Here is a 10,559-nt window from a genome sequence, read left to right as displayed (position 1 = left end):
AATAAAAAACAACAGTGTTACCCCTTATGTTTTTTTCATGACGACCAATAAAAAACAACAGTGTTACCCAGGGACGCGGGAAGTGGGGTGCTTAGGGTGCTGCAGCGGCCCCTGGCTGTAACTGCAAGTGAGAAAGTTTTCTGAACAAATCAATACTTTTTTTTTTTTGTATAATTTTATCATACAACATGATTTTTCATTAAATTATTGACATCCACCCTTTTTATGATATTTTACATATTATCGGTACTATGCTGATTTTACGTAAGCATGTTGGTGTTCAACATCTGTTGTAGTGAACATTCTAAAACTGGTGTAAAATGTTGCTGCCATATTAATAGACACGTTGAATGTTATCGTTTTGATTCTGTGTGAAATTCAGCACAGTATCAGCCGAGTTGACTCTAATTTCTTACTTGCTAACGTTTGTGAATAACAGTGGCTAGTGGGCAGAACTCTTTTTACACACCAGAAGAGTGTTTATCAGAGCGGATCCCTGAATGTGACGTCACCCGTCATCTCGTCTCTGTAAACAATGGATGTTGCGCAGCATTTATTATGACGTCATTATATAGATTCTCTCTCAGCACCCCCCCCTCGGACTGACTTCCCGCGTCCCTGTGTGGAGCTGTATGATAACACGGCAAAATAAATAAATAAAGACTGTTCAATCAAGGCAAGGGCATGGAGGACGGTAAGCGATGAAGTTGGGCTACCTGCTAAGTTTTGGAAATTACTTTTTCTTACTTTATTCCAGCTATTACTATAAACCAAGTTTGCACAAACCGTTAGTATTCAACAATTCAGTTTGAATGTCACAATCTATGTTTGTTTCTTTTGAGAGGAGGAATGCTGCAAGAAGCTGAAGGGCCTGGGGGACACCTACCTCAAATGAGTTGAAATGAGGCAGGAAAGAAAAGTGGCTCAGCAACAGGGCCATTAAAAAAGTCAAAGTACTCTGCGCTCCTGTCTTTCCTCGACCCATTTGTTATTCCAAGAGAGATCAGCAGTATGTTGGGGCTCGGGTTCGAACAACAGCACTGCAGATTACAGTCAAGGGCGCGGGTTAAGAGGCAGCAGCAGGGTCTGCTTTACACAGGAGGTTGGTGGATAAGTGATGACATGCACAGCATGAGAAACGTATGATTTGTTTTAATGATGGATAACTACATCTTTCTTATATTGTCACCTCAGAAAGGAAAATTGATCCAAGTGGGGGATGGTCTGATGCGGCTGCTGCCTCTGGTCTGAACCCATCCAGTTTCCTTCTCCAAAATGATTGGCTCCCCAGCAGAAGGAGTACCTAAAATTACTTATTCATTTATGAAGCCAGCCCTGTGATGCTGAATTTGGAAACATTGGAATAGGTTCACTCATACAAATTTGTTGCAGGGACTAGGCTTTCTGTTAGTTGTCGTTTTTTTCTCTGACACACGCACACAAACAATACAAGCACTTAATAACATTTATTTACTCAGTACAGTTGACACACTTACGAAACTAAGTATAAAAAATTAAAACAGCCCAAAACATTGTTTTAATAATGGATTCATTCTAGAGGATTACTTGAGACGGCACAATATATTGACTATCTGTTTCTACAGTAGTCAGTCAAAAGTAAAACTCTGTCCAAAAGTAGGTGTACTTTTATTTATTTTTGCAATGCTTGTATACCGAATTTTCATGACGTGCGCCGTATTGTCGATGCCCCCCCAATGGGTGAATCTCTTGATCGCCTTTGACCTCAGGTTTAATGAGAGTTCCTCACTCACTCTGCCTGAATCTGAGGCAGATGAACCACCGCATTAACACCAAACCCGAATGCGGGGTAGAGGGGGTCGGTGAACGTGGCCTGGAAAGTGTAAAGGTGTGTGTGTCGGTCAGAGTAGACGCTGTAGAAGGACAGCGTGCCTTTGGCCCAGTCGAGATACATCCCGACTCTTTCCGAAGCGGTCGGGGTGATGGGCAGTGAGTGGGACGTGCCATCGTGACGGACGGTGTAATTCGTGTCGGAGCGGAACATCCCCCATGAGTTGCTTTCTCCTATTAAGGTCCCATCCTCGCCTTTCCTCTTCAGCCTTCTGTACGCCACTCCTAAATCGACCTCTCTCGTTATCTCCGCCTCCCAGTAGCTCCGCCCTCCTGTCAGTCCTTGCTCACACAGCACCTGTCGTCGGGAGTCGAAGCGCTCGGCTCGGTCGACGTCAGTCAGCGACTGGGCCTGTCGCTTCCAGGTTGTCGTCCTGTGGTCGTCGGAGACGACCAGATTCTGGTGCGCTGTGTGCGGGTCCATAGTAACCTTGCAGGCGTCTGGGGAAGGTGGAGGCATACACATTTGCATTCCCAATGTGGATGTTTTTGTCAAGAATTTGAAAGACACACAAACACACAAAGTGCTCACATTTTAGGAGTCCAGGTTGGAGCCTGTATTCTGCACAATGATCCACACTGGGAAGAAACAGTTTTAATGTTTAAAGACATTGGATCCATATAATCATCACCTAATGTCAATGCCTGGTCAAATCTATAATCACGAAGCAACTCCCATTTTGTTGGTCTTAATGAATGGAATAATTACATACTGTTACACTTTTTATTGAAACCCGAATTTGAACGTTTAACACTGACTGATTTCCCGCAGGAAATTAGGTCTGTGCAATGTATGCATGTCCCGTTAGAGCACCATTGCTCTGCAAATAAGATATTGAGGGTCCTTTTGTACCCTCCCAATAAAAACGCATGGACAAAAAAATGCCTCAGATAGGGTCATCTCAACTATATGTACACGGATCGTAAAATGTCTGAGCGCCAGCCGATCACTCCAGGGGCCGAGGTAAGTGGCAAACGGCTCACTCAGTTCACACGGCAGAACAGTACTTGTACTTGCCTCACGAAAATTAATAAACGTAATGTAATTACTCAAGTTTCATGGTTGGTTTGGCCCCCGACAGCTTCCGTCCGTCCAGATGATTATAGCTGAGGTCCAGCTCGGCCAGTTTGGACTGCTTACAGGTCAGGACATGAGCCAAGGAATCACAGCCTTCCCCTGAGACCCCACAACCAGACAGCCTGCATAAAGAGGGTACAGTAGACTCCCTCAAGTCAGTTGTTACCGACAAACAACATGGATGCCAGTTATGTTTGCTTTTATTTAAATCTTTGAAATCAATGTGAAACAAGCTTTTGTTCATTGTTCCAGTTTGGTTTAGTCTCTAAAACCTATCAGGATTATTTAAGAGTATATGCCAGGTATCTCCCAAACATGATGATTGTAATGGTAATTTCAAGGGATTGCACACTTCAAAAATGATAATCAATCATCCTTTACTTCAGTTGTTCATCAATGATTAATTACAATGGGATAGAATTCAAGAAGTGTAACGCTGAGCTATCCAGGCTCATGGACAATAGGATGAGATCAAATCTGATTTAATCTATATTTGTTTTCTACTTCTATATTTACATCTGATTATTGAACATAACACACAGACGCGTGAAATGTCAGTACTAATATGAAGTCAGCATCTCTGACCTCAATATCCTCAGTTGGCAGCTCACACTCTGGAGTCCCGACGAGAGCAGCGTCACTCCCTGATCCTGCAGGTGGTTGTTGCTCAGGTCCAGCTCTCTCAGGGCGGAGTGGGGCTGGCTGAGTGCTGAGGACAGCGCCTCACAGCACGCATGGCTCAAACTGCATTGGCTCATGCTAGGGAAATGATGACATGTTGTTTTATATATGATCTAAAGCAGGACTGTGAAAAGCAATAACACAAATTATTTAATACGAAGATGTTTAAAGATCATGTTTGAAACAAATAACATTAAAATAAATAACATTTATTTAAAGTAACCTCAGCTTGTGGAGTCTGGCCAGGCCAGGAGAGATCTGTTGGAGGCCAGAGTCCTCCAGGTCATTAATACTGAGGTCCAGCTCTCTGAGTGAAGTAGTGGAAGTCAGGGCCAAGGCCAGAGCACCACAGCTCTGCTGTGTGAGCAAACACCCTGAGAGCCTGTAGAGAACCAACAGAGACTGTTTTAATCCTTAACCATATCATGCTGCAAAGTAAACAACGATAGGCTAGTTATTTCCATTGTGTCAGAGTAGATGATATGACTTTAATGTTGTTGAGGCTCAGCCAATCAGAGATATGTATTCGTTGAACGGCATATTTACATATTTTAATTGACACTCGCATGTATGCGTTGAACAGTGACAACATTCATAACTGAGTACACACTGCTGGTTATACATACTTCCTGCAGGAAACACTCATAAACTCAAACAAACCTCAACACCTCCAGCTTACAACTCCTCATTTCACCAAAGAGCACCTCGCCTCCCGAGACCTGCAGACTGCATAAAGAGGGTACAGTAGACTCCCTCAAGTCAGTTGTTACCGACAAACAACATGGATGCCAGTTATGTTTGCTTTTATTTAAATCTTTCAAATCAATGTGAAACAAGCTTTTGTTCATTGTTCCAGTTTGGTTAATAATCAGGATTATTTAAGAGTATATGCCAGGTATCTCCCAAACATGATGATTGTAATGGTAATTTCAAGGGATTGCACACTTCAAAAATGAGAATCAATCATCCTTTACTTCAGTTGTTCATCAATGATTAATTACAATGGGATAGAATTCAAAGTGTAACGCTGAGCTATCCAGGCTCATGGACAATAGGATGAGATCAAATCTGATTTAATATATATTTGTTTTCTACTTCTATATTTAGATCTGATTATTGAACATAACACACAGACGCGTGAAATGTCAGTACTAATATGAAGTCAGCATCTCTGACCTCAATATCCTCAGTTGGCAGCTCACAATCTGGAGTCCCCACGAGAGCAGCTTCACTCCTTGATCCTGCAGGTGGTTGTTGCTCAGGTCCAGCTCTCTCAGGGCGCACTGGGTCTGGCTGAGTGCTGAGGACAGCGCCTCACAGCACACATGGCTCAAACTGCATTGGCTCATGCTAGGGAAATGATGACATGTTGTTTTATATATGATCTAAAGCAGGACTGTGAAAAGCAATAACACAAATTATTGAATAAGAAGATGTTTAAAGATCATGTTTGAAACAAATAACATTAAAATAAATAACATTTATTTAAAGTAACCTCAGCTTGTGGAGTCTGGCCAGGCCAGGAGAGATCTGTTGGAGGCCAGAGTCCTCCAGGTCATTAATACTGAGGTCCAGCTCTCTGAGTGAAGTAGTGGAAGTCAGGGCCAAGGCCAGAGCACCACAGCTCTGCTGTGTGAGCAAACACCCTGAGAGCCTGTAGAGAACCAACAGAGACTGTTTTAATCCTTAACCATATCATGCTGCAAAGTAAACAACGATAGGCTAGTTATTTCCATTGTGTCAGAGTAGATGATATGACTTTAATGTTGTTGAGGCTCAGCCAATCAGAGATATGTATTCGTTGAACGGCATATTTACATATTTTAATTGACACTCGCATGTATGCGTTGAACAGTGACAACATTCATAACTGAGTACACACTGCTGGTTATACATACTTCCTGCAGGAAACACTCATAAACTCAAACAAACCTCAACACCTCCAGCTTACAACTCCTCATTTCACCAAAGAGCACCTCGCCTCCCGAGACCTGCAGACTGCATAAAGAGGGTACAGTAGACTCCCTCAAGTCAGTTGTTACCGACAAACAACATGGATGCCAGTTATGTTTGCTTTTATTTAAATCTTTCAAATCAATGTGAAACAAGCTTTTGTTCATTGTTCCAGTTTGGTTAATAATCAGGATTATTTAAGAGTATATGCCAGGTATCTCCCAAACATGATGATTGTAATGGTAATTTCAAGGGATTGCACACTTCAAAAATGAGAATCAATCATCCTTTACTTCAGTTGTTCATCAATGATTAATTACAATGGGATAGAATTCAAAGTGTAACGCTGAGCTATCCAGGCTCATGGACAATAGGATGAGATCAAATCTGATTTAATATATATTTGTTTTCTACTTCTATATTTAGATCTGATTATTGAACATAACACACAGACGCGTGAAATGTCAGTACTAATATGAAGTCAGCATCTCTGACCTCAATATCCTCAGTTGGCAGCTCACAATCTGGAGTCCCCACGAGAGCAGCTTCACTCCTTGATCCTGCAGGTGGTTGTTGCTCAGGTCCAGCTCTCTCAGGGCGCACTGGGTCTGGCTGAGTGCTGAGGACAGCGCCTCACAGCACACATGGCTCAAACTGCATTGGCTCATGCTAGGGAAATGATGACATGTTGTTTTATATATGATCTAAAGCAGGACTGTGAAAAGCAATAACACAAATTATTGAATAAGAAGATGTTTAAAGATCATGTTTGAAACAAATAACATTAAAATAAATAACATTTATTTAAAGTAACCTCAGCTTGTGGAGTCTGGCCAGGCCAGGAGAGATCTGTTGGAGGCCAGAGTCCTCCAGGTCATTAATACTGAGGTCCAGCTCTCTGAGTGAAGTAGTGGAAGTCAGGGCCAAGGCCAGAGCACCACAGCTCTGCTGTGTGAGCAAACACCCTGAGAGCCTGTAGAGAACCAACAGAGACTGTTTTAATCCTTAACCATATCATGCTGCAAAGTAAACAACGATAGGCTAGTTATTTCCATTGTGTCAGAGTAGATGATATGACTTTAATGTTGTTGAGGCTCAGCCAATCAGAGATATGTATTCGTTGAACTGCATATTTACATATTTTAATTGACACTCGCATGTATGCGTTGAACAGTGACAACATTCATAACTGAGTACACACTGCTGGTTATACATACTTCCTGCAGGAAACACTCATAAACTCAAACAAACCTCAACACCTCCAGCTTACAGCGTGGACTCCTCATTTCACCAAAGAGCACCTCGGCTCCCGAGTCCTGCAGACTGTTGTGACTCAGATCCAGCTCTGTCAGCGTTGAGCAGCTCAGCGCGCTGCGTAGAGCTTCACAGGAGCTGGCTGTGAGGTTGCACTGGTTCAACCTTCAACAGACCGGGGGAGCAGTGGACACCAACAGTGGTTTAACCAGTACGAGAAGAATAGTCTTGTTAATGTATTTGTTGTATTATATAATTTATGTAAATGTATATATAACAACTTTACTACATAATGGTTGACTAATAACTAATATTACCGAGCATTTTTGCAGGTTTTGACCACTGGCAGTAGCCTCAGAAGTCCCTCTTCTGACGCAGAGTATTGCTTCAGATCAATCTCATCCAGATTGTTCTCTGATGTGAGCAACACAAACACCAAGGCAGACCACTGTGCAGGAGAACGTTTGTCTTTGTCTTTCGAGTTAAGGAATTTTTTAACCTCTTCAACCAGCGAGTCGTCGTGGAGCTCATTCAGGCAATAAAACATATTGATACATCTTTCGGAGGAAGCGCTCTCCCCAATCTTCTTTTTGATATATTTACATATCTTCTCCCTGTTCCCTGACCTGATTCCAGCCTGACCTGCTTCCAGCAGGCTCTGAAGGGAACTCCAGTTGGTCTCCAGGGATAGTCCCAGGAGGAAGCGGAGGTAGAGGTCCAAGTGTCCATCGCTGGTCTGAAGGGCGTCGTCAACACTGCGCTGGTAAATGTCATGGTTTCTAAACCAAGAAAAGAAACCATGGAAGAAGCCAGGTGGACGGCTGTTCAACTCAGTTTTGTATACTGCAGCTAGAAACTCCTGAATGCTCAAGTGGACAAAGCAGAAGACTTTGTTGCTGCAATGTCCGTGTTCCTCTTTAAAGATCTGGGTGAACACTCCTGAGTACACAGAGGCCTTGTTCACATCGATGCCGCACTCAACCAAATCCTCCTCATAGAAAATGAGATGGCCTTTCTCCAACTGTATGAAGGCTACTTTCCCCAGAGTCAGAATGATCTGACTGCTATCAGCATCTCCATACTTTGAGGCCGTTGTTCGAGTTTGAATCTCCAGGAAGCGGATGTACATCTCAGTCAGAGTCTTGGGAATCTCTCTCGTCTCATTTTGGTCCAACATGTCCTCCAGGACTGTGGCCATGATCCAACAAAAGAGAGGGATGTGACACATGATGTAGAGGCTTCTTGCGGATTTGACATGCGAGATGGCTCTGGTGGCCAAGTTTTCATCACTAAACCTTCTTCTGAAATACACCTCCTTCTGTGGGTCGAGGAACCCACGTATCTCTGTAACCACATCAACGCAACCAGGAGGGATCTTGTTTGCTGCAGCAGGTCGGGATGTTATCCACACAGAGGCACTGGGCAACAGATCCCCTTTGATGAGGTTGGTCAGCAGCACATCCACTGATGTTGCTTTGGCCATGTCAGTCCATGGGGAGTTCTTCTGGAAGTCCAGGGGCAGTCTGCATTCATCCAGGCCATCGAATACAATAACGACACTGTACTTGTCAAGGTTACGCAAGTCTTCGTCTTCAATCATCATATGAAAACGCTTCAAGAGTTCGAACAAACTCAGTTGCTCATCCCTCATGCGGTTTAACTCTCTGAATTGCAGAGACAACAGAAAGCCAATGTCCGAGCAAGCTTTGTCTTCAGCCCAGTCCAACATTAACTTCTGCACAGAGTATGTCTTGCCAATGCCAGCCAGTCCTTTTGTCAACACCACTCTCGTTTGCCTCTCTTGTCCAGACGGGGGTTTGAACATGTCCTCACACTTGACCACCTTTTCCGGGGCTGCCTGTAACTTCCTGGTACACACCTCCATTTGCCTGACCTCATGTTCCATGTTGACCTGCGTGCAGTCCCCCTCCACAATGTAGAGCTCTGTGTAGGCTTCCTGGAAAAGGCGTGCAATCCCCAGCTGCCCGCCGATGCTCTCGTGCACATTTTGAAGCTTCCTCTTTAGAAAGCTTTTATATGCACTTTGGCTGTTAACAGCAACTTCACCTGAGGCAACATAACGGGTCAATAAATAGTTATATATTATACATAAAAGGTTTTACACAAAAAAACTGGCGATGTGTGTCCTGCATCATGCAGTATATCTATATACTAAATATTTTTATCTTTGCTTTATATTCAAACTTAAAAAAAACTAAAAGCAGAGTTAGCCTAGTTAGCCTAGAGTGGAAGCAACTTTGAAATTTAGATTTAGGCTGTTGAGCATTCAAAACAAGATGAGTCACAAACAAATCGTCTTACTATATTCTTCGGTATCCACTAACTTCCGATCCAAGGCACTGCTTAATTCTTTTTTGTTGCGAACATTATTCTTGAATTTTAGCGGAACATCCATTGAATGGTCACTCTTCATGGAGACACGGCTGATCACAGACGGTTCGGATCCCTCCGTCCTAAGGCATCACACAAGATACGATGTCCTATCATCACTGATACAATGTTACAAACTAAAACCAATGGGTTCGTGTTTCCAAGATTTACAACCTTTGGTCAGTGGAGTCTTCTGTTCCCCTTAAGTCATGAGAGTCTGAGGACCGGCCACTGGTCATGGGCAGGAAGTTGATTTCCTGTGTTTTCTCCAAACTGCATTTTTAACAACACCGGTGAGATACAAAGGGAAACCAAAAACATTTTTTTTACCTATATGGAAACAAGGAATAAGGGATAACTGTGATAAATCATTGAAGAATACATATATATTTACATACCTTTCTTGTGGAGACGGGGTACTGCCAGTCCTTAGGACATTTTCACTAGGTACGATGGATTCAGCCATCTTGATAGACACGCTCAGATGACAGGACTGCTTTAGGTATATTACAGGGGCATTCAATAAAAATTCTAAGAGGTCCAGATTGGAATGGAGTCTCTTGCTGAAAAATTATGGAAGGAGATAGGTCCCAAAGTTTCTAGAGAATAATAATGAAGAAAGAAAGCATAAAACTTAAGAAGAATAATAGTTGAGCGCTGCATGCAGGACTCAACTACCAATAGTTGAGCGCTGCATAGAGCGCTCACCTAATAAAAGGCCTAACAGCTAGAGCTCTGAAAACATGTGCATCTTAAGATAGAATTCTTAATTTAGAATAATAAAATAAAATAAGATAATTGCTAGAGTTTTTAGTTTCACATTTTAACAGTCTCAACAAATTGTTTTAACAACTCAACACATTGTCACATTTGACCAGCTTTGACATCCATTATCTCTTTCTTGCTGCTGGCAGCTCTATGTAGAGCCTATCATGGTCAACATATACAATCACCAAGGTCTCGGAATATATGAGACATACCGCTTTTGAACAGAGATTGGCTTAGAAGCATCATGTGAGATGATCAACGATAATTGGTCCCTGAGGAGATTCACGGGCTGCTAAACAAGGCCAGTAATGGCTACAAAATAACTTTATCCAGTAAAACTACAACCACTCCGTCAAAATGTAATAATTCAGCCGTTATTGGTCTGGGTCCAGATAGGTTGGACAATGGCCTGGGTCCGGACCCGTAATAAACCACTTGATGAACTTTTACCACTGTCTGAGTCATACCTAGCCTGAAACAACGAAACCACTAAAGATTAAAATTACGTTTCATCATCCGCCTATCAATGATATCTGGTTAAGATTCACAATCTCAATGAGTTTCA

The 10,559-nt window shown here is 42.6% G+C and overlaps 1 protein-coding gene across 1 annotated transcript in view; it reads right to left on the bottom strand.

Moving 5' to 3' along the window:
• Positions 1-1,460: 1,460 nt before the first annotated feature.
• nlrp12l (NLR family pyrin domain containing 12-like) overlaps positions 1,461-10,559 on the bottom strand; it is a 10,092-nt gene continuing 993 nt past the window's right edge. The window contains exons 2-17 of the mRNA XM_056580940.1: positions 9,625-9,825; positions 9,401-9,499; positions 9,158-9,309; positions 7,153-8,902; positions 6,833-7,000; positions 6,396-6,554; positions 6,077-6,250; positions 5,561-5,626; positions 5,124-5,282; positions 4,805-4,978; positions 4,289-4,354; positions 3,852-4,010; positions 3,533-3,706; positions 2,920-3,069; positions 2,402-2,448; positions 1,461-2,310 (exon numbers count right to left, since the gene is read on the bottom strand). Of these exons, the coding sequence (XP_056436915.1) occupies positions 1,769-2,310; positions 2,402-2,448; positions 2,920-3,069; positions 3,533-3,706; positions 3,852-4,010; positions 4,289-4,354; positions 4,805-4,978; positions 5,124-5,282; positions 5,561-5,626; positions 6,077-6,250; positions 6,396-6,554; positions 6,833-7,000; positions 7,153-8,902; positions 9,158-9,309; positions 9,401-9,499; positions 9,625-9,692 (4,107 nt within the window). The 5' untranslated portion in view covers positions 9,693-9,825 and the 3' untranslated portion in view covers positions 1,461-1,768. The remainder of the gene's footprint in view (positions 2,311-2,401; positions 2,449-2,919; positions 3,070-3,532; positions 3,707-3,851; positions 4,011-4,288; positions 4,355-4,804; positions 4,979-5,123; positions 5,283-5,560; positions 5,627-6,076; positions 6,251-6,395; positions 6,555-6,832; positions 7,001-7,152; positions 8,903-9,157; positions 9,310-9,400; positions 9,500-9,624; positions 9,826-10,559) is intronic.

This window comes from Gadus chalcogrammus, chromosome 21 (genome assembly GCF_026213295.1).
Source record: "Gadus chalcogrammus isolate NIFS_2021 chromosome 21, NIFS_Gcha_1.0, whole genome shotgun sequence".
Lineage (NCBI taxonomy): Eukaryota > Metazoa > Chordata > Actinopteri > Gadiformes > Gadidae > Gadus > Gadus chalcogrammus.
The sequence above is the reverse complement of the archived record's forward strand: the minus strand, read 5'-3'. Positions and strand labels throughout refer to the sequence as shown.